Raw genomic sequence first — 24,745 nt, forward strand, 5'->3', positions numbered from 1 at the left:
TGTTAGAAATTTATATTATGAATTTTTTATCAGATATTAAGCATTTTGTTAATCTTTTAATATATTAAAATTAATAAAAATATAGTCATAGTTGGCCAAGACTAAAAAATCATGTTGAAAAGAAAAAAAACATGCTCTTCATTGTAAAACGTTTTAGTCAATTGTGCCCTTTTTTTTTTTTTTTTCCCTATATCAAAATTTTGTATGCGCGCGCCCCTTAACCTGCGCACCGCACACCCTCCTGTAAAAGCTGAGCAACCAAATAAACGAGAAAGAAAAAAAAAAAAATCAACCGCCTTCAATCCTCCATTTTCCACTGCAAGTCAAATTCCTTTCTTTCCATTTTCCTCTTTGAAGCACATGAACTCAAATTATAGTAATGTATCACTATCTATTATTTTTGCTAATTGTTACTGACCCTCTTTTCTTCCTAATTCTCTTACAGAGGTAGCTACTTTGGTAGTTCATCATGTTCATAAAACAGGTAATCCCTATTTTTTGGTACATTTGGCTTATTAACTTTGAAATTCCTGCATTCAGTTCATTTTTTGAAGATTTTATTATTATTATTATTATTATAGGTCATCATAGAAGGTTTCAAAAGCTACAGGGAGCAGATTGCGACTGAGCCGTTCAGTCCAAAAGTTAATTGTGTTGGTAATGTTGTATTTACTTAAAGTTACCAGGTGATTTTTTTTCTTTGCTTGTTGAAGGCAACTATAGAGGATGATCTGATTTAGTTGTTTCATATTTTTGTGATTTTAAAGGTATGCTGATTTAGTTGTATGAGAAGTGATCAACATATTTTTTACAAATAATATTCTTTGGACTCTGAAAAATATTAAATAATCAGATAGTTACATGAATTTTATATTGGTGGTAATTTTGGTTTAGAATCTGCATGGGCATCATTTTTCTTCCGCATTCGGTTGGAAGAATGTCCTTAATTTATCGTGTGTGTGTGGAAAATTCCCCCATTATTAAAGAAAATAAACTTTATATTGTAATTATAGCATGAAGATCGTGGAGAACATTTTGATCTTTATTTGCGACCAAGGTTACCCATGTGGTTTTTAAGGTGGTCTTATTACACTTTGAAGTAAATAAATAATTGCACTTTGCTTTTATGGACATGTACATATTCTTTTCTTTTGCGTGTGTCTCTCTGTGTCCAGTAAAATCTTTTGGTCTGTCTTCCTTGATGTCTGAGTTATAATCTGTTATCATTTTTGACTTTGCACTATTTAAATTAGTTAATATCATATCTAACATTTGGTATTTATTTAAATGATGGCTTCTGCAGTTGGTGCAAATGGTTCTGGCAAAACGAACTTTTTCCATGGTAATTGCACTTTTCATTATATTACTTCACATCTATTTGTTGACTGGTGTTTCTTGAATCCAAGTGACATTGAACTTGCTCTTTGGGCTTTTATTTTAGCAATCCGTTTTGTTTTGAGTGACCTCTTCCAGAATCTGTGAAGTGAAGATGGGCATGCATTACTACGTACACGCATGTTTCAGAATACATATCTTCATTTTAAACTGTTTTGATGTGGATCTTTCATTCTTTAATTTTAATATATGTCAAAATCAAAGAGAGAGGTGCAGGACACCAGGTTTTATCTGCCTTTGTGGAGATTGTTTTTGATAATTCATGACCATCCTAGAACCCAGAATGAGGAACTTGAATCATACAGTTGTCTTGTTAAGGGATACACAATTTAGCCCAAAAGATGTTGCACCTTTTCTTGAGCATCGATTGCTGCAATATAAACCTTTTGCTCTTTGCAGTTCCATCCATAAAGTACCTTCCATGATTGATTAACTAGTACTGGAAGCTGTCTCCATGAGGAGTTGAACCAAACTGCTGTTTGGAGTAAAAGTGGCAATTTGGCAGGTTGGGTTCGGTTTCAGTTTTGTTTGCATCAATAAATGTTTAGGTTGCTTGCGTATTTTCTTTAAATGGGTAAAGTTAGTCAAATTGAATAAAGGCAATTCAGGTATAGGTCAAGTCAGGTCAATTGGATCAATGCATTTGTGACTGCAGTGTGCATTGCTGTGGAAGTGTGTCCTTCTCGTTTCTTTTAGTAATTAAACAAAAGAAATTAGTATTATACACAGTAGACTGCATGGTTTTTATTTTTTGCTGCTCAAACTTTATGCCATGGTAAGGAAGAATACACGAGGAAAAAAAGCCTGCAGAATTCATTTGTTTCATAGTGTTTAGAAATGTCTTTAAACAGAATGTGTTCCCTTGGCATGTTGATTTGTCTTTACAGTATTAGCTGATTAAGTAGCTGTTATTAATTTTTCATTTTCTACAGTTCCTTTCATTTACGTTCACCTAATCTCGATTTGTTTTGATAGCATTTGGTTTGTCTCGTTTTGTTTTGTTAGCATTTGGTTTGTCTTGTATAAATCTTGTATATGTGAACTATGCCCCCCATGTCTTTTCTTTGTTTCTAAATGCAAGTCGAGATGAATAATTTTGACTTGCTGCTGGATCCTTAATTACTTGTTGTGTAGATATGATTCAACGTCTAGCAGACATGGCAAATATACAATTCATAACCACCACCACATTTCTGCCAGAGCTTATCAAAGTTGCAGATCAGATTTATGGTTAGACACATAAAAACGGGTGAGCCTTGTTAATGTTGTCTCCAAGGAAGATGCATTAGATTTTATTGAGCACGGTCAGTCTCACAATACTGATAAAGGTTGGAAGCTATTCTTGTTATTTGTACGTTTACTAGTAGGCAAGCGTGAGTTTTTTTTTTTTTTTAACGATACTCCCACCTTTAAATTTGTACCGTCTCTTTACCCTTTTTTTCAGTTCTCCAGGTTGACTGTTGATCGTTGGCATGTATAGAAAAATTCCGAAAACAATCTGTTGGGATGCCGTCCAAAGAATAGATGCTATACGGACTGGAGAGATGTCCTGTGAAATCTTAGGGCTGTACGTTACTCAATAATTTTTACCCTTACTAGAATGTGAATGATTAAATATGTTATATGTTGCCTTAGGGGCGCCAAGCTTTGTTAGCATTGAAATTGGCAGCATTGAAATTGCTTAGTGGTTGGAACATATCATTTATAATTATTGCATTATAATAATTAATCATAATTTAAAATTTTATGTCATAACAATTGTGAACGGTAGATTCTTGCATAAACAATTGATGATATGATAGATTGAGTGGCTATTGTTAAATGAAGTTTCTTTATCTTTTAAAATTAATTCATTTTCGTTTTGTCTTAAAAAATTTACAGCAGTTACTTTTCAATTCTGGTTGTGGGCTTCTGTCAATATTTTCTTTGAGGCACAACATATATGGCTTTTTGCTTGTATTTTTGGTTCTTAAAATAAGTCATTGTTTCTTAATTTTTTTTTTTTATATTTTCAAACTTTTCCTAAAAATAAAAAATGTGCAGTAGATAAATATAAAAAATTATTTATAAATAGGATGCCTTCTAATACTACAATTATATTCCATAACAATAGCAAACTAAACCTCTTTCATTGTAATAATGGCATTAACTGGTAGTTATTGAGAAAAGGATTCGGAAAAGAGAAAGTCCAAAAACAAAACTGTTAACTATAGACTACGACCATTGAGACAAGAAACCTGAGACTAGTTTGTTGACTTGACAGGTTCGGTGGTCAGGCCAAAACCAAATGGGTACAGAGGGTCATAACGAGGATCACCAACATTCATTGGGAGCTGTTCTACAGTCTTGAACCAGGTACGAGGCAGTTTCCCAGTGAATCCGTAGTCTCCAAAAAGAACATCAGCGACTCCTTGGCCTTCCGACCCTGGCAGCCATGCAGCAACAAGTGCATCTACTTGTTCAAGATGGGGCATTACCACCAGAGGTCTTCCGGAAATTAGAACAACCACACACTTGATGTTGGCGCACGCATTGTACATAGTATATTGACCTTGGTCTGGGATTGTCAAGTTCAAATTGTCCCCATATCCCTCAGCATAAGGAGGCTCACCAATAACGACAATGGCATAGGAGAAGTTGTTAGATTTGACAAAATCAGCGGTAGGGTTCTCTTTATAGACAATTTCTGTGCTCGGATCAACAGCCGCTTTAATTCCTTTGAGAATGGTAGTTCCTGTTGATTAAGGACATTAACACTTTTGTTGAAAACTAAATTACTTGTTTGGTAATGTTGCCATCTTCTAGTATTGAAAGCTAAGAGAGAATAACGGTTACCAGCAGTGAGGTTGTTTACGCCAAGTCCTTGCCAAGAGATAGTCCAACCACCACATTGATTGCCCAAATTATCGGCATGGCTTCCAGCAACCAGGATCCTAGATGACTTCTTGGGAAGAGGTAGCATAGGATTATCAGCATTTTCTCCGTTCTTCAACAAAACAAGCGACTTTCTGACAGCTTCCCTTGCCAAATCTCTATGAGCCTGTAACAGAAAACACATAAATCTTGCTACCTGTAAGCTTGTCTTATTGTTAATTGAATCGCAGGAAAAACATATTGGATAATAACCTGGCTTCCAAGATGACCAACATAGCTTTCATCAGCCATGGGATTTTCGAATAAACCAAGTTTGAATTTGACTCTCAAAATCCTCCTAACAGCATCATCAATACGGCTCATTGGAATGAAATTGTTTTTAACAAGTCTGATCAAAGTATCAATGAACTCGGTATGATTGAAGGGAATAATAACCTGAAAAACAGGCAAAACAACACTTTCAAACTAAAATTTGCATTGATAACATTAGGCATAATTGACAAGTTTATTCTTAAGTAAGAAGAAAAACAAAAATATAAATAAATAAAATAAAATTCAAACTGGTCAGAGCCACTCACCATGTCAATGCCAGCTTGGACTCCAGCTAGAACTGAATGTGTATAGTTTGAATGGGAAGGATCTGTAATCCTATCAATACCCTGCCAATCAGAGATGACAAAGCCCTGCAATTTGCACATAAAAAAAGATCAAAAGCAATGTTTTACTCCAGTTTTATTAATTTGTGATCTAACTTAACTAGAGTCCAGTAAAATTTACCCTGAATCTAAGGGTGCCCTTGAGGAAATTGGTGACAAGATCACGGTGAGCGTGCATTTTCTCTCCATTCCAGCTGGAGTAGGAAACCATAACTGTTGCCACTCCCTTAATGATGGAATCATAATAAGCTGGCATGTGAATGCTAAGCAAACCATGCCTATCAATCACAGTGTTGTTTTCATTGATCCCCTTGGTTGTACCACCATCTCCCACAAAGTGCTTGGCACAAGCCACAACCTTGTCCCTTTTCCAAAACACAATAGAAAAATGGTTTCAGTTAGATGAAATTAATGAAAGAGCAAAGCGAACTGTATCAACCACCTTCTCAGAATTTGATATATGTATTTTGCCTGTTAACTTACTTTCCGCCAATGTGAGGAACACCCTTGGGTGAATTCTTAGGAAGTTCCCCTTGCAATCCATCTATAATTTCTGTCATTTCCTTGACGATCTTTGGATCTTCACTGTAACTTTCATAACATCTACCCCATCTAGGATCTCGACAAACCTATCATTCAAGAAGATTAACAAATCAACAACCCTTCAATTTTGTAAAAATTGAAGAAGTTGGAATGTATTTCTCTTGATAGAAAACCATGCAGAACTGATGGTCAATCATCCTTTTACCGCAATGCAGGGTGCAAATACATAATTTATGCCGGTAGCTCTAACTTCAAGAGCTGTTGCAGCACCAATCCTCTTTACAAGCTCAGGATCCCTATATACAAGAAATATCATGTTGTAACCACAAAATATAGAATCATCTATGAAAAGTTTTGACAGAAACTTAACTGAAAATATGGGAAGGTCTTACCTTGTTGCACCAAGGCCAACGTTATGAGGGAATATAGTGGCCTTATAAACATTGTTATGTCCATGAACAGCATCAATGCCATAAATCATTGGGATCCCAAGCCTGGTTGAAAGTGAACCATTTTGGTAAGCATTAACCATATTGATCCAATCCTGTGGGGTGGCCTGAGGGCCTGGCACGCTTCCTCCTCCACTTAGGACACTGCCAATTCCATAGTCCTTCATGATCTTTGGAGTGGCTTGAGTACGGTCAAGTTGTGCCATCTGACCAACTTTTTCTTCAACAGTCATTCGTTGCATGAGGTCCTGAGTCCGCTTGTTAATGGGTTGCTTAGGGTCCTTGTACTTCATGTATCCAGTTCCTGCTTGTACCGTGATTGTCAAGAAACTGAATAGGAGAAATCCCACTAAGGGTACTGATATTTTTGCCATTTTTTTGCTTTATGATCTCGTTGGCTCTGTAACAATTGAATTTATATTCAGATCAATCTTTACAGATTCAATGTCTAAAACAAGAGGAAAACAAAAAGTGAATGTAAATTATTAATGAAACTTGAGCCTCTTATATTCAAAATAAACAACAAACTTCAATTGCTAAACTATTGAATTGAAAAGATATCGAAAAGAATGTAAAATTTTGTTTCCAAAAACAAAATCAAATGACCCTTTAAGAAAAACTGCTGAATAATTTAAGCTGCAACATCAATTATATTCAAAACTTGCTATGAAAATGTTTACAATAAGGGAAAAAAAAAGGGAAAATCAACCTTAAATTGATAGTTAATAGATAGCTGAAAAATCCTGATGGAGTCTGTTTAAGCTTTTATAGTTCAATAAAAGAAATAGAAGTGAAGCGGGATTCATGGTGATAATGTTGTTATGGAATAAGGATATTGGAAGTTCAAATTTTAGATAAACACAAACAGATAGTAATTTGAACTTTTGGATAATAGAAAATTATATAGGTTACCTAGAATTTTTGATCTGTTTAGATTTGTTTTGATGGATAATGCACCAACTACTAATCAAATATTCTGACGATGTTAATTACGGATAGATTTGGAGAGGTTTTTTTTTTTTTTTTTTTTTCCTTAAAATGAATACATGTTTCTTTTAACCCAAGTCCAACAGCAAATTTAAATATTGGTAAAACTCTCGTTGATTTTTTGATTATGTGATATGATCTAAAAAAACTATATGTGGGATGATTTAAGAGATAGAGAAATGCTAAAATTGTTTTTCAATGGACTACTCATAATAGATAAATGTTTATAGATTTGTTGGTTATTATAATTCCATACTACTTGTGAATCAATGAGTAATCTGCGCTAAAAAAAACTAACATTTATTTTTAGGAAAATTTGTGATGAGATACTCCAACTTATTTGATTGTTTCTGATAAGGGCGGCAGAAATCAACACATCTGCCCTTTGGAGGGTAATAAAAAGGGAAAAATACAAGTTTACGTAAATCATTTGATACAACCGAGACGGTTTTGAACCATGAATTTCAATAAGAGAAAGTTTGAAAAAAAAATTGTCGCCCCTGTTAGATGTTTCTCGACAACTTGATAGAAAGATTAATAAGTAGAAATTGTTAACTCCTTCAATGATGAGGGGAAATAATCAGAGTTCCTACCATGTAAAAATAGGAAAAAATCATACAAAGCAGCAAGCTCAAGCTCTCAAGTGATTTTAGTTGTGCTTGGTAGGTTCAGTAGTCAAACCAAATCCAAATGGAAAGAGAGGGTCGTAATGTGGATCGCCAACATTCATGGGGAGCTGGTCGACAGTCTTGGACCATGTCCTTGCAAGCTTGCCGGTGAACCCATAGTCACCAAACAGAACATCAGCAACACCTTGGCCCTCAGTCCCTGGAAGCCAAGCAGCTACAAGTGCATCAATTGATGAGAGGTAGGGCTACATGACAACTGGCCGGCCAGAGATGACCACAACAACACATTTCACAGCCCCACAAACATTGTATATAGTGCTTGGACCAGGTTCGGATATTGTAAGATTCAGGCTGCCACCATTTGTTTCTGCATAAGAGGGTTCTCCCACAACAACAATGGCATAAGAGAATTTGTTGGACTTGACAAAGTCTGCATCAGGGTTCTTACTGTAGGCAACTTGAGTGGTTGGATCAACCGTATTTTTAATAGCCTGGAGGATAGTGGTACCTGTTCATGCAGATTGTATTCTGTCAAATCATTCTAAGTTAACATCATGGAGAAATTTTCCATTAACCCTAGCTGTTAACAATTAGTCTGCATCTTTCTGACAGATTGTTTCTTCCATGATACCCGAGACCATAAGACAAAGTAAATATGGGCTTCAACAATGATTAAACTCAACTCAGCCGAAGTGAATCCATTTCAATTTTAGCTAACCCTTGAGATAGAGTTGTTAATAACACTGGCAAATTCTCACAATAGTTCAAATGACAGTTACCACTTGGATTGATTTCAGATGGTGAAATCAGTGCTTGACATCTTTATAATTGATCAAATGGCTCTCATATCCTGTTCTATCAAGTTCCAAGCATGTCACCATGTTTAACAGAGGCAACAATAAAACTGAAATGTTTTTCTGGATCAATTTATTCCTCAAAACCTTTGGGCCAACAAGACCGATATGTTTTAGTTGTTTAATTGTAAATTTAGAACGTACCACTCGTGAGATCATTGCCACTAAGACCCTGCCATGTAATGGTCCAGCCTCCACATTGATAGCCCAAGTTATCAGCATGACTTCCAGAAACTAATATCTTAGTTGCTTTCTTGGGAAGGGGTAACAATGGCTTATCAGCAGACTCACCATTCTTCAATAGGACAAGACTTTTCCTCACAGCTTCCCTTGCTAACTCTCTGTGTTCCTGTTCAAAACACATTATCATTTAGTAAAGTCTATTTGATTCCTTCTTCATCCATAAATGATGATAAATGAAGAGCATCCAAGTCCATTTATAACAATAGAATAGATTCCATTTACCTGACTCCCAAGTTGGTTAGCCAGGCTGTCATCAGCCATTGGATTCTCAAAGAGACCCATGACAAATTTTACCCTCAAGATCCTCTGTACGGCATCATCAATCCTGCTCATGGGAATGATATTGTGCTTAACTTGATAGGTTAGGTCATCAATGAACTCTGTGAAGTTAAAAGGAACCATGACCTGCACAAAACCCAAGATTGCATTATTTAACAAAAGCGAGAAAGGTGAATATAAGAATCTTATATGCTTCAAGGTTTCGTGGTTTTGTCTCACAAATATGGGATTGAGTCTTTATATATATATTACAATCTCTACCCATTAAAGTTTAATGTCCTCGTCAAACCCTATACATTACACATCAAATCATGATCACACTAAGTATTGAGAATCTAGAGGTGGCTCTCACTGTGTAACATTTAGCTCTCACTCTCTAAGATTCTAGAGGTGGCTCCCACATTTTTACTGGTAACTACATTGATATTAATCGTGGAGACTTGTATCAAACCTGCAAGGTATTGTTCGTTTTGAGTCGAAGGTCTTACGATTTTATCTCACAAAAGAAACCTCAGAACTGTTATATTAAATCTATATACCATAGTAGATCTTCATATTTTCTAATGTAGATCGGAGGAATTACACAAAATCCAACTTGAAAATTACCATATGTTAAATAAAAATTGGTACAATGGTCGCATCAAATTTTTTAATTGAATGACATAGAAAATAATACTAAATTTTGACTGACCATATCAATCCCAGCACCAACTCCAACTTCTACAGAATAAGAGTAGTTAGCATGTGGAGGAGAGGTAATCCTATCAAGACCCTGCCAATCTGTTATAACAAAACCCTGAAATACACCCAAAGAAATGTGTCAAATCAAATGCTTTATACTGATTTTAGTGAGCAGGGACAAATTTAGTTCAAGTCGATTTTGTTACCCTGAACTTAAGCTTGTTTTTCAGGAACCCGGTCACAAGATCACGATTAGCATGCATCTTTTTCCCATTCCAGCTAGAATAGGATACCATAATTGTTGCAACACCCTTTCTAATAGAGTTAAGATATGCAGGCATGTGGATGCTGAGTAATCCTTTCAAGCTAATCACCGTATTGTTCTCATTTATGCCCTTTGTCGTACCTCCATCCCCCAAATAGTGCTTAGCACAGGCTGCCACCTTTTTCCTAGATAAAGAAATTAAATTGATTGGGGGAAATTCTTACTTGCAAAGTTAAAAATTTAAACTTAATCCGACCAATTTGATCAATGACTTCATGCCTAATTTTAAAATGTACATTAGGGGAACCAATAAATCTTCATGACTATTTTAACATGATACCCTTCTTCGCAGCAGCAGACTTCAGCAGCTATCCATATGCTAAATCAGGTAAAGCAGTAAATAGAATTTTCTATGTTGTACTAAACTGGAGTTTGTGCTACCAAATGTAATGCAGAACCAAAGAAAAAAAAAAGGAAATAAATGTACAAAAATAGCAAAATACATAAAGCTTGAATATAGAAGCTATGGCTAACATTTTGCTTGAGTTTTACCCTGCCTTCTACATAAAGCACTAGATAGCTAACCAATATAGCAAGACGTAACCTCATCTAACTAACAAGTTATGATATTGAAGAGTTTGGTGGAAATAGCACTTTGCTATAGTTATTCAAGTCATGTTTTATATTTAGATGACTAAATGGTGGACAATGAAAGCTTGCCATGTGATTACACCTAAAGATGTCCAAAAAGTTTAAGACAAATATGGCACACTTGTCATTTGGGAAATTGCCATCAAAAGTAATATTTCCCTAAGTAGGGACACTAGAATTATAAGTGGCCGTTTATGGTAAAGACTCTTACTTTCCAGCAACAAAGGGAACACCCTCTTTAGAATCGTAAGGGAGGTCTCCTTGTAAACCGGGTATAATCTCAGTCATTAATTGAACAATCTTATGATCCTCACTGTAGCTTTCATAGCATCGACCCCACCGGGGATACCTGCAAACCTGTGAAAGATTGACAACAGAAGTAAAAAAAAACCAACAATTAGTACACATGATGTAGGCTTTTCACAATATTCAGTATTCAAGCATGTTCCCGTGTTTAATTACCGCAATGCATGGAGCAAAAACATAGGGGATTCCTGTTGCTCTAACTTCGAGAGCAGTTGCATCTCCAATCTTCTTGATAAATTGAGGATCCCTGCAGATTAAATAAAAGTGACTAAATGATTCCAACAAAGAATCATAGAACTATGGATTTGACTTTAGTAGACAGGCAAAGCAGAAAGAAAGCACCCCTAGGCATTCCATTCAAACTTCAGCAATATGTCCACCTGTTTGATTGATAGGGTATGAAAACTCAAATGTCACTTTAAACTTTCTCATTATTCTTCATTCTGGAAATTCACAGAATGTTGCCCATCTTCTTGATATTTCAAAAAGCAGAGTAATGTAGAATACCAAATTTATGGGAACATCATTTGATTATTTTAAGGACAATGCAATTTGAAATTGCTCAAAATTTCATCCTCCAAATTTAATACCATTCCGGTCAATGCAGGTCAAGCGATTTGAATCTCAAAGACACTGTCACGCCCCGAGATCAAGACGTAATACGGTCATATTACCTTGAAAAAAATCTCAAAGTAATAAGAAGTCTTCTTTCTTAAACATTCTAAAATTCTTCAATAAAATAATCTACCAAATAAAATACATATCTTTAATCCAACTGGTAATACATCTTTATATATCCAAATACAAACCGTATGAAATACAAAACTATCTCTTAAGATCTCATTGGCCAACATATTCTCCAACGACTAAGTAATCTTTCTCATTTCATCTTTTAGTTTCACACAAGACTAACCAAACTTATCACTTAGTCATCTGTAAAGAAAAAGTAAAAAGGGAATGAGCAAACCACAACTCCGTAAATATAGGCTCATACACCTTACCAGATCAAGCATCGTTTTCTTACACATCATATAGATCATTCAAAACATTCATCAAATCATAATATCAAAACATTTTCAAGATCATTGTTTTGTCAAATATTTTATAAATTCATAAATTAATATCAAAATATGTCACTTCATAAATTATTACAAAATATGCTATCATTCAAATATCATAATCAAACCAAATCATGTATCAATCATTAAAATCATCATAAATCATCATTATCATTCATTTATCGTTAGCTACGGTCACTGCTATAACTCGTGATATTGGCCATATCGACAATTTCATTCTCATGATCATTGCTAACTATTATAACCCGTTAGCCAGGGCTTACACTAACTACTATTACCTGTTAGCCAGGGTCGTATGATTATGTCTTTGCTAACTACTATTACCCGTTAGCGAGGGTCGTAAAACTAGTTCTGGTGTCGATGATCTCACTTCCCAAGGATATAAAAACGTAGCTATCATAAAATCATTCTTTAAACATAAATCATTTTCTCATTTCATTCATAAGTATAATCCATCGTTTATATAAAGAAACATAAAATAATCATATGCTTGATCCTATTTTCATACATTGAAAATAATGAAATAAAATATTCATTCAATTAGAAACATACATATATACATAGTTTCGAAAACAAGCAAAGTGTGTGAGATTTTACTTACCTCCATTCGATTTCACCACTTAGTTTTTCCCCCAAAATAATTAATGGCCTATCCAAGATCATTTCAACATATCAGAATTTAATCAACCCTTTTTAAGACCATTTATACAAAAATCAACTAAGTTCCACCAAGGGTTAACTTAACTAATTAATACTGACAGTCTAACATCTTTTCATTAAAACAGTCATATCTCAATATATCCAAATCGGAATTATGATCTCTTTAATGCGTTAGAAACTAGACTTAAAAAGCTTTTGAACCATATATGGCACACCTCGTAATTCCTTGTAGATTAATTATAACAATTTTTGAAATCCACGTCATATACTACTGTCAAACAGACTGTGTACCTTCTAATAAAAATTATATATTTATTCAAAAGAAACTCCAAATTCAATTCCGCTTGTTTCAATGGAAAGTAGACTCAATAAGCTTTCCAAACATATATGGCTTAATCTGTAAATCCTTAAATACAAATTAAGAAGAATTTCGTAATTCAACCCTGATGCTATTGTCTTACAACCTGCATATCCTTAAGTTAAAATTAGACAACTCTTCATAAGAAATTCGGATTTGACTTTCGTTTGTTTCATTAGAAACTAGATTCAACATGCTTTCCAATGATATATAATAATCACAGCAATAATCTATCCATTAATGCAAAATTTTATTTTAATTCATTATTACAGATCACAATATCTCATCTAAAAATAGAATTTCTCCTACAATCTTTAAAAACTCAAATCCTTACTTTCAGCCTTCAAACTCCATTCAATAATCATCAATAAATCTTAAGAACATGAAATAAACAAAGACTAGTAATTTACCCAAATAGATCATCAAGATTAATGAAGGATTTCATAATTTTTTCTCTCAAAACTTCAACTCCAAATAATAGCAATCAATTTGATATTTCTTTTCAAATAAAAAGAGAGCATGTACTCACCTTTAAAGGATTAACTTGATTGTAGCATGTGATTGTGAATCTCCAACTTAATTTTTCATATTCTCTAACCTTAAGGAAGATAAGGAAGAAGAACTCTATTTCTTTTCTGTTTCACGATAGGTAGGTTTTTTTTCATCTAATACTTCAGCTTTTTTTTTTTTTTACTAAATAATGTCTTAATAAATTGATGGGCTTTAATATTAATTTAGCCCAATTATTATTTGGGCTGAGGTATTACAGACACTTAACACAAGATTGGATAAAAGCCTTTTATATGGCAAATTAAAATTAAAAGTCCATACCTCAAGCAAAATGTACAACCTTGAATGATAAAAAAATTTGAACATGTTTGGCTCAAGATATATAACTTGCCTGGTCACTCCAAGACCAATGTTATGAGGAAAAATAGTGGCCTTATATACATTGTTGTGGCCGTGAACTGCATCAATCCCATATATCATGGGAATCCCAAGACGGGTGGATAAAGACCCCTCTTGCATTGAGTTCACCATCTTAATCCAAGTCTCAGGAGTAGCTTTTGGGGCAGGTACACTCCCTCCACCACTTATAACACACCCACACAAACCATACAACCTCCGTTTACAACACAACTCAATTTCATAAAAAACAGCGTAAGCAAGACAACAATTTAGATAAATATAAGCAAATAAAAGCTTATTGTCTTACACACCGATTGCAAGTTTAAAAATTTTATAAGTGGATTTATTTGCTCATAACAGATCCGTTTAACTATAAATAAGAAATGAAAAAGTTAACATATTCAATTAAACGTATATTTGGCAAATGTATAAATCCACGGGTAAAAGGAAACAATTGAACAAATCATATTGGATTTCCAACGAATAGAAAAACAAGGAATGTAATCATAGAACAAATGAGATGCATAAACCATTTGAAAAAAATGTGAAAATTAAAATGAGGACATACTAAAGATTGTTAAAAGATGATTTGGTTTATACCAATAAACCAATAATCTTTTAACAATAATAAAAGATGTCAATTAATATTTTTTAATCTAAAACAATAATCTCAAATTAAAAGTCATTTAATTATTTGAATTAATTATTATAAGATTTTGATGAGTGTCTTAAGAACACTGTTATCATATTAGTATAAAAATTACAAATTTTAATCATAAAATTATTTTAAATTCAAATTATATATTTTTGCTAAACAAATTTGAATTATATTTTAATAAAAAATTATAAATTCAAATTAATTTAACTAATAAAAAATTATTAGATCTTATTCGTGATAACAATTATCTTTACTTATAATCTTTTAACATATTAAATATAAAATAAGATAATATAATTTAATCAAATCATATTATTTATCTTATTATGTTCATCATTTATACATTAAATATGCATTTAAACCTCCTAATTTGTTACCTTAAAACACAAACATTTGGCTTGGTCAAGCTGGGTTGACTTATGTATTTTATTTAGGAGACAACTCACAAGAGCTAGCCTACGTTTATTTCTATAATTTTAATAAAATTTAAAAAAGGTATGAGGTGGAAGATTGGGAACGGTAGGACGGTGAGGATATGGAGGGATAACTGGATCCCGTTGATGGACAACTTTCAGCCAACTTCACAGAGGAGTGATTGGGATGTGGAGGAGACTGTGGATGTGTTGGTTGATGCACGAACAAAATGGTGGGACTAGAATGCTATAAGAGAGAGGTTTTCTGAAGCAGAAGCAAAGGCTATATGTGCAATGCCACTCAGTCAAATCGGTCTCCCTGACAAGTTAATATGGCATTATAATCATTCAGGGGAATTTACTGTCAAGAGTGCATATAGGTCATTGTATGGACATGAAGGAAACGTGGAAGGGAACCAGCAGGAAAGCATATGGAGAAGTATATGGGCGATCTAAGTTCCAACCAAAATCAAGAAGAAATCAAGATCTTCTTGTGGAAAGTGGCCTAAGAAATATTACCGGTTAATTAGAACTTATATCAAAGGAAGTTCATTGCCAACCCAGAATATCGTAGGTGTGGGCTAGCGGGTGCAACAGTGTCACATGCAGTTAAAGATTGTACCTGCGCTAAGGAGGTATGGAATGGCTTAGGATATCAATGGGACGAGGAACACGAGCCACAAGAAGGAATGAAAAGTTGGCTGGAAAAAACGATAGACATGCTGAATCAAGACAAAAGGCAGTTACTAGTGATAGGTGCATGGACGGCATGGAACGACAGAAATAATGAGCTACATGGAGAAATGAGAAGAAATCCAAGTATATCTAGCTGGTGGGCAATGAATTATCAACAGGAAATCAAAAATGTCCAAGAGAAAATGGAGAAGGAACAGGGACCAAATCAGCAAGGATGGAAACCTCCACCTGCAGGGTTCTACAAGGTGAATTTTGATGGTGCGGTAAACATGGAAGGAAGGGTAGGGGGTAATGGGGGAATAGTAGTGATAATTAGAGACTCTGAGAGGAATGGTTATTGGAACATATATCTCAAAGTGGCCAGGGATAACCGAACCACTTACTATTGAGACACTGGCAACCCTGAGAGAATTAGAAGTAGCAAGAGATATGGGGTTTGCTGAAATAATATTAGAAGGCGATAATCTGACCTTGATTAACAAACTCCATAGGACAGCACCAGACAACTCTCAAACTGGTATATTACTTGAAGAAATCAAAATTCTCGCTAGACAGTTTAAATACTGTACAGCAGTACATACAAGAAAGGGAGGGAATGGGGCTGCCCACAATTTAACGAAACTCGGGTTACATGCTCATGAAGATTCATACAGTATCGAGGAATATCCAGACTGTATCCAGGTCATTGTAAATCCTGAAATGTTTTCTAATGAATGAAGTTACAGGTTTCTCCAAAAAAAAAAAAAATAGAAGCTCGTTTAAAAATAGATCGGGCCTTAACTTTTTTTTTTTTTTTGAAATTTTAAGGTAGATAAGTATTTAATCCTCGTCATATTTAACAATATTCAAATTCTAAATCTCTTCATCGAAAATGATAAATTTTAATCAATTAAATCAATTATTAATAAACCAGCTTTTAACTTAATAATTCAAGCTCCATGTCCAATTCGACTTGATTTTTCAATATAAAATATTTTAATTTTATATTATTTTATATATTATGTAATTTATATTATATAAAGAATAATTGCGTGACGACACAATTATCAAAGCACGCAAGGTTGAATTCCCATCAAGACCTACCATCTCCAATGAGGCAAAGGTTAGTTCTCTCTATCTTAGGTAATTGCTGCTGCATGTTTTTGTCTTGATGGATGAAACGACTTCTGTACATAAGCATCAAAAGTGGAGTTATCGAAGAAATCTCTAAAATAAAACTATTTCATTCTTCTATATTTTTTTTATTATAATACTAAAATTACATGAAAATATATAAGTTAAAGATTGAATATTCTCAACCTTAAAATCCAAGATTTTTATACATTAAAACAGCTAATCAAATGAGTAATTTACTCTTTACACATAATAGAAAAATATCTAATGGATTTAGTGTAATTACCCAAATCACTCCTTATTCTCAAAATAAAAGACTTAACTAAAATAGACAAAGTCAACTAATCAAGTAATAATGAAAATTAGGTTTCCACACTCCCTCTTGAGCTGGGGGGTAGATGTCAATCATGCTTAGCTTAGACTTCAGATTCTTGAAGTTATTTCGAGAGAAAGCCTTGGTGAGTATGTCTGCAGTTTGGAGGCATGTGGGAGTATAAACTAATCTAACAATTCTTTCATTTATCCTCTTTTTTATGAAGTGATGATCAATCTCCACACATTTAGTCCTATCATTATGAACAAGATTCTTTGCTATACTTATGACAGCTTTGTTGTTGTAGAATATTTTTATGAATTTTTCTGCAGAGACTTTTAACTTCCTTAACAATCTTTTTAGCCAAATTTTCTCATATATGCCATGAGACATAACTCGAAACTCGGCTTCCGCGCTACTTCTAGCCACCACAGATTGCTTCTTGTTTCGCTAAGTAACCAAAATTTCCCACACATAGGTACAAAAACCAGTAGTTGATCTTTAGTCAATAACGGATCTAGTCCAATCAACATCAATGTAAATTTCAACATGTTAGTTAGAGGTGTAAATGATACATTAGTACTCGCAAGCTACTCGGGTTCAATTCGAATAAAACTCGAATTCGGCTCGATTATTATTGAGTCGAGCTCAAGTTCGAGTAGCTCGACTTATCGATCGAGCTGAATTCGAGCATTCTTATACTCGACTCGAATAGCTTGTGAGCCTAATCGATCTTTTATATTTTAATATATTTTAATTATTTTAATTAATAAACTATCTCGTACTCGAGCTTGAGCTCGAGCATAAACAATCGAACTTTTATCGAATATAAGAATCGAGCTTATTTTCACATGCTAATCAAGCCTAATCAAACGAGCTTGAGTAGCTCGATTTTTATATCGAGTCGAGCTTGAGCTAAAAAAATAAAACTCAATCGAGTTTGAGTCGAGTTTCGAGCCTCAAATTTCGAATCAAGATCAAGCTTGAGCTTAATACTATATCAGCTCGAACTCAATCGATTGCACCCTTAATTTTGGTGTGATGTCTTCTTAAAAAATAACCCTTTGTTAGGTAATGTAAGATTAGATACACAGCCCTTAAGTGTTCTTTGGTTAGGTTGTTGATGAATCTGCTTATTGTGTTAATTGAAAAACTGATATTTTGTCATGTATGAGAGAGGTAGATGAGTTTTTCAGTAAGTTTTTAATATTTTTTCTTATCTGTTGGTGGACTTCCTTCTTCCATTCCTACCTTATTCATTGTGTCCATAGGGGTGTTACCAAGTTTGCATCCAAGCATTCCAGTTTCTTTTAGTAAGTCTAGGACATACTTACGCTGTGAAACAGAGATGTTATTCCTTGAGCGAGCTACCTCCATGCCAAGAAAATATTTGAGGTGTTTCAAATCTTTGATTTCAAATTCTTTGGCTAGGAGGTTCTTTAAGTTGCTAATTTCTTCCACATTGTCTCCGGTAAGAATAATATCATTCACATAAGCAATAAAAATGGCCATTTTTCCTTCAGGTGAATGTTTGACAAATATTGGTGTGATTGATCTGGCACTGTGAAAAGCCATACTTTTTTACCACTTTTGTTAGTATATCAAACAATGCACATGGGGATTGTTTGAGATCATATAAAGACTTTTGAAGCTCATATACCTTGCTAAAATTGTGTTGGTTTTTGAATCCTGGAGGGATTTTCATTTAAACTTCTTCTAGGTCACCATTAAGAAATTCATTTTTGACATCTAGTTGGTGGATTGGCCAATCTAGATTTATTGCCAATGATAATAACACCCGGATTGAATTAAGTTTAGCAATCGGAGCAAATGTCTCATTACGGTTAAAGTTATAAGATTGAGTAAATCTTTTTGCAACAAGGTGAGCTTTGAATCTATTAATACTTGCATTCGCATTGTGCATGACAGTAAAAATCCATTTGCACCAAACTGGATTTTTCTTTTTAGTTAGTTCTGAAATCTATCATGTTGTGTTCTTTTCTAGGGCCTTGATTTATTCCAAAACAACTATCTTCCATTTTGGTTGCATGAGTGCTTCATAAATATTATTGAGAATTTGCATATTGTTTAGTGTGGTAACGAAAGCCCTATAACTGGGTGAAAAACCTTCATAAGAAACCACATTACAGATTGGGTGTTGGGTACATGATCTCACACCTTTTCTTAGAGTAATCGATTGATCGAAATCATCAAAAGATTAAATTGAATTAGATTCAGTAAGAGTGTTACCTATGTAGGTTTCAAGTATCTCTGAAATTGGTTTAGATTCTTGGTTTTGTTTTGAATGTGTACATTCTCTTAGATCCTTTTGAGTTTTAAATCTTTGTGAATAGACAATAAATTCTTTGTTTGTTTTCCTTTGTGTGGACTTTGGGCTTGGAGGATCTGGTTGGATGTTTTGGACTTGAAAGGGAGTTGGAGGATCTGGTTGGATATTTTGAACGTGAAAGGGAGTTTGAGAAGTGTTTGGTGGTTCAGTAATAAGACCTTCCCAAAGTAGATATTCCTGTGTGATCGGATTCTTTCCCTGAATGGTAGTTTTGAGAAAGCAAGTTTGATTTTCAAAAAAGATAACATTCATGGAATGGTAGAATTTCTTTGTTATTGGTGACTAACACTTGTATCTTTTTTGATTCGGGGAGTATTTGAGAAATATGCATTTGATGGATTTGGGATCTAATTTGCTTTGGTTTTGTTGGCTGGTAAGAGCAAATACAGTGCATCTAAACACTTTAATGGGAATAGACAAGATGATTTGAAAGTGAGGATAGGAATTGAGAAGGGATTGACAAGGGCTTTGAAATTTTAAGACTTAAGAAGGTATTTTGTTTATAAGATATGTAGCGGTGAGAACAATGTCACCTTAAAAATGCTTAGGTATATGGGCAGTCATCATGAGGGATCTTGCAACTTCCAACAAATGTCGATTCTTTCTTTTAGCAATGCCATTCTGTTGAGGAGTGTCGACACATGAGTTTCGATGAATTATACCATGCTTCATTAGATATGATCCAAGAATTAAATTGTAGTATTCTCTCCCATTGTCGGTTCTCCACACTTGAATTTTGGTTTTGAATTGAGTTTGGATCATGTTGTTGAAGTTTTAGAATAGTTGGCCCATTTTTGATTTTTCCTTTATAAGGAATACGCAAATAACCCTGGTGTGATCGTCAATAAATGTAACAAATCATCTTAAGCTAGTAATGTTATTAATTCTGGAGGGACCCCGAATATCACTGTGTATCATTGAAAAATGATAGGATGATTTGTAAGGTTGATTAGGATATGTGGTACAAGTATGTTTAAATAGTTGGCTGACTTCACATTGAAAGTTATTAGGATTTTGATTGAATAATGGGGAAACAACTTTTTGAGATACAAAATTTGGATGACTTAATCGATAGTGCCACAACATGATAGTATTATTTTTATCATTACTGGAGGATGAAGCCACACAAGAAGTATTTTGATATTGTCTTTTAGAATTATTAGCTTTGAAGATATAGAGTCCTGCACACATCTTAGCATTGCCAATCATCTTCCCTGAGTCCAAATCCTAAAATTCACACATATTTGAAAGAATTTTAGTAACACACTTAAGGTCTTTTATAAATTTGCATATAGAAAGTAGATTGCAACTTAGATTTGAGACAAACAAAATAGAATCAAGTGTTATCTTTTTGGAAATAATAATAGAACTTGTATCGGTTACTTTTGAAAATGACTCATCAGCAATTCGAACGGTGAAGTTTTCATGACATGGGTTGTATTTACTAAATATAGATGCATCTGCAATCATATGTTTTGAAGCTTCTAAATTCACAATTCATGAATTTAATTTCTCTAGTTTTACACTTAAAACATTTAGAAAATTACTTTTTTGTGCTAAAGAACTTGTTCGAATAAGAGTAGTAATGTTCTGTAGTGATTAGGAAACGCTAGCTCCGGGGTTAGAAGTAACCCTCGACGTCGGGCTCTCTTTTCTGTTGGCCATACCGGACTTTGAGTGAAAATTTTCAAAGGTTCAGATTGTGTTCTGATATCATGAAAAAAATATGTAGAATAAAACTATTTTATTCTTCTATATTTTTCTTATTACAATGTTAGTATTGCATGAAAATATATAGGCTAAAAACTAAATATTTTCAACCTTAAAGTCCAAGATTTTCATCCATTAAAATAGCTAATCAAATGAGTAATTTACTCTCTACGTAGAAAAATATCTAATAGATTTAGTGTAATTAACCAAATCACTTCTTATTCTAAAAATAAAATATTTAACTTAAATAAATAAAGTCTATTAATCAAGTAATAATAAAGATTAGATTTTCACAGTTATATATCATGGTTATTGCAGTATGGTAGTTTGACTTTGACTTGATGTTCAATCATTTATTGTAGATAATCTCTTTTTCAGATAATACTTCCTCTCAATGGTGATACCATAGCTGCAGAGTTTAGTTATTCTCCTTTCCCGTCCTAAGCACAAAATTTTTATTGATGCCTGCTCAATAAGGGCTTTTATTTTAGCAATCCGTTTTGTTTTGAGTGAACTCTTCCAGAATCTGTGAAGTGAAGATGGGCATGCATTACTACGTACACGCATTTTTCAGAATACATATCTTCATTTTAAACTGTTTTGATGTGGATCTTTCATTCTTTAATTTTAATATATGTCAAAATCAAAGAGAGAGGTGCAGGACACCAGGTTTTATCTGCCTTTGTGGAGATTGTTTTTGATAATTCATGACCATCCTAGAACCCAGAATGAGGAACTTGAATCATACAGTTGTCTTGTTAAGGGATACACAATTTAGCCCAAAAGATGTTGCACCTTTTCTTGAGCATCGATTGCTGCAATATGAACCTTTTGCTCTTTGCAGTTCCATCCATAAACTACCTTCCATGATTGATTAACGAATACTGGAAGCTGTCTCCATGAGGAGTTGAACCAAACTGCTGTTTGGAGTAAAAGTGGCAATTTGGCAGGTTGGGTTCGGTTTCAGTTTTGTTTGCATCAATAAATGTTTAGGTTGCTTGTGTATTTTCTTTAAATGGGTAAAGTTAGTCAAATTGAATCAAGGCAATTCAGGTATAGGTCAAGTCAGGTCAATTGGATTAATGCATTTGTGACTGCAGTGTGCATTGCTGTGGATGTTGGGAATATTGACTCAAATCCCATAAGAGATTTGTTTAAGATTTGTTAGAGATTTGTTTGAGATTTTTCAGATATTGCTTGATGGACAAGAAGACTTGCAAAAGAAGAATTCTAAGAGAAAGAAGATTCTTAATAGGTAAGTTTGACTTGCAAGAGAAGAATTCTAAAAGGAAAGGGATTCTTAATAGGCAAGTTTGACTTACAGGAGAAGAATTCTAAGAGGAGAGGAATTCTTAATGGGCAAGTTTGTATGTTTATAAATAGGTGAAGTCTTTACAGGGTTAGGTATAAGAAAAAGATGTAAGAGAGTTGTAGGGTTTTGTGAGATAGACACCCCATAAGAGTATTGGGGCTTTACGTCTTATGGGTGTGTATGTTTGTTTATGAGTGGACTAGAGGAGATTGAGAGGGTCCACATAGGTATGATGTATGGGAACATATGGGTATGTGTTTGGTTATGTTGAAAAGGTGCACAAGAGTTTGGGTTTGTGTTTGTTTGGGTAGAGAATACTTCATAGGACTAAAAGATATTGAGAGTGTCTTATGAGTATTAATTGTTGAGTGGGGTTGATGATATGATGTATGTTTGTAATTTTCTACAACTAGTGGATCTTGTTTCTCATCCGTGGATGTAGGTCAGTTGGACCGAACCACGTTAAATTATTGTCTCTTGTGTGTTTGATTTATTGTTTGATTTCACTTCCGCTGGTGTGATTGGATTGGAGGCTTTTAGCCCAACAAATGGTATCAGAGCTGTAGTGTTCCCCAACAAATGGTATCAGAGTTGTGGTGTTCCCCAATTAGTGGTATCAGAGCTGAAGGTTCGAAACGTGAGAAGAGTTGAAGATTCAAGATGTGGGAAGAGCCGATGGTTCGAGACATGGGAAGAGTTGACAGTTCGAGATATGAGAAGAGCTTGATTTAAGACATGGGAAGAAATAAGCTTAGAGGAACTCAATTCAAGAGTTTGAGTTAAAGTTTTGAAGATTGAGGATTAGTTTGTATGAAGCGTGAAGACACAAGAGAAGAGAAGATGATTGTGAGACTTTCATTGCAGGTGGAGCCAAGCATGTCTAGCATGAAGATAGATGATTGATGGAATTTGAGTCAAGGTGGAGATTGTTGGGAATATTGACTCAAATCCATAAGAGATTTGTTTAAGATTTGTTAGAGATTTGTTTGAGATTTTTCAGATATTGCTTGATGGACAAGAAGACTTGCAAAAAAAGAATTCTAAGAGAAAGAGGATTCTTAATAGGTAAGTTTGACTTGCAAGAGAAGAATTCTAAGAGGAGAGGGATTCTTAATGGGCAAGTTTGTATGGTTATAAATAGGTGAAGTCTTTACAGGGTTAGGTATGATAAAAAGATCTAAGAGAGTTGTAGGGTTTTGTGAGATAGACACCCCATAGGAGTATTGGGGCTTTACGTCTTATGGGTGTGCATGTTTGTTTGTAAGTGGACTAGAAGAGATTGAGAGGGTCCATATATGTATGATGTATGGGAACATATGGGTATGTGTTTGGTTATGTTGAAAAGGTGCACAAGAGTTTGGGTTTGTGTTTGTGTTTGTTTGGGTAGAGAATACTTCATAGGACTAGAAGATATTGAGAGTGTCTTATGAGTATTAATTGTTGAGTGGGGTTGATGATATGATGTATGTTTGTAATTCTCTACAACTAGTGGATCTTGTTTCTCATCCGTGGATGTAGGTCAGTTGGACCGAACCACGTTAAATTATTGTCTCTTGTGTGTTTGATTTCACTTCTGCTGGTGTGATTGGATTGGAGGCTTTTAGCCCAACAATGGAAGTGTCCTTCTCGTTTCTTTTAGTAATTAAACAAAAGAAATTAGTATTATACACAGTAGACTGCATGGTTTTTATTTTTTGCTGCTCAAACTTTATGCCATGGTAAGGAAGAATACACGAGGAAAAAAAGCCTGCAGAATTCATTTGTTTCATAGTGGTTAGAAATGTCTTTAAGCAGAATGTGTTCCCTTGGCATGTTGATTTGTCTTTACAGTATTAGCTGATTAAGTAGCTGTTATTAATTTTTCATTTTCTACAGTTCCTTTCATTTACGTTCACCTAATCTCGATTTGTTTTGATAGCATTTGGTTTGTCTCGTTTTGTTTTGTTAGCATTTGGTTTGTCTTGTATAAATCTTGTATATGTGAACTATGCCCCCCATGTCTTTTCTTTGTTTCTAAATGCAAGTAGAGATGAATAATTTTGACTTGCTGCTGGATCCTTAATTACTTGTTGTGTAGATATGATTCAACGTCTAGCAGACATGGCAAATACACAATTCATAACCACCACCACATTTCTGCCAGAGCTTGTCAAAGTTGCTGATCAGATTTATGGTTAGACACATAAAAACGGGGTGAGCCTTGTTAATGTTGTCTCCAAGGAAGATGCATTAGATTTTATTGAGCACGGTCAGTCTCACAATGCTGATAAAGGTTGGAAGCTATTCTTGTTATTTATACGTTTACTAGTAGGCAAGCGTGAGTTTTTTTTTTTTTTTTAACGATACTCCCACCTTTAAATTT

General features: G+C 34.2%; 2 protein-coding genes and 1 pseudogene across 8 annotated transcripts in view; 1 reads left to right on the forward strand and 2 right to left on the reverse strand.

The window, feature by feature from the left end:
• LOC149518385 (structural maintenance of chromosomes protein 3-like) overlaps positions 1-24,745 on the forward strand; it is a 25,785-nt gene continuing 1,040 nt past the window's right edge. The window contains exons 1-6 of one of the 6 annotated variants that reach the window (XR_016342751.1): positions 1-484; positions 582-657; positions 1,304-1,342; positions 2,530-2,723; positions 2,840-2,962; positions 3,659-3,793. Coding sequence is in view for 1 of the 6 variants with exons in the window: in XM_089761985.1 (XP_089618111.1) it covers positions 470-484; positions 582-657; positions 1,304-1,342; positions 24,461-24,561 (231 nt within the window). In the remaining 5 variants the exon portion in view is untranslated. Of the gene's footprint in view, positions 485-581; positions 1,343-1,794; positions 2,510-2,529; positions 2,724-2,839; positions 2,963-3,658; positions 3,794-21,643; positions 22,022-24,460; position 24,745 lie in introns of those variants that run through there. The other 5 variants (XR_016342752.1, XM_089761985.1, XR_016342753.1 and 2 more) reach the window with 5 other exon arrangements.
• LOC111285011 (uncharacterized) lies at positions 3,639-6,487 on the reverse strand. Its single transcript, XM_022874220.2, has 8 exons — positions 5,861-6,487; positions 5,674-5,764; positions 5,409-5,554; positions 5,047-5,290; positions 4,848-4,952; positions 4,522-4,704; positions 4,231-4,435; positions 3,639-4,129 (listed from the first exon to the last, which is right to left on the reverse strand). The coding sequence occupies exons 1-8, from the start codon at positions 6,289-6,291 to the stop codon at positions 3,639-3,641; spliced, it is 1,896 nt and encodes a 631-aa protein (XP_022729955.2). The 5' UTR covers positions 6,292-6,487.
• LOC111285850 (uncharacterized) lies at positions 7,407-14,351 on the reverse strand (annotated as a pseudogene). Its single transcript, XR_016342602.1, has 10 exons — positions 14,279-14,351; positions 14,130-14,188; positions 13,811-14,049; positions 10,969-11,059; positions 10,718-10,863; positions 9,797-10,040; positions 9,601-9,705; positions 8,853-9,035; positions 8,532-8,736; positions 7,407-8,041 (listed from the first exon to the last, which is right to left on the reverse strand). The product of XR_016342602.1 is annotated as an uncharacterized LOC111285850 (transcript).

The sequence above is a fragment of the Durio zibethinus genome, chromosome 6, assembly GCF_047325235.1.
Source record: "Durio zibethinus cultivar Kanyao isolate XHJ-2024 chromosome 6, ASM4732523v1, whole genome shotgun sequence".
Lineage (NCBI taxonomy): Eukaryota > Viridiplantae > Streptophyta > Magnoliopsida > Malvales > Malvaceae > Durio > Durio zibethinus.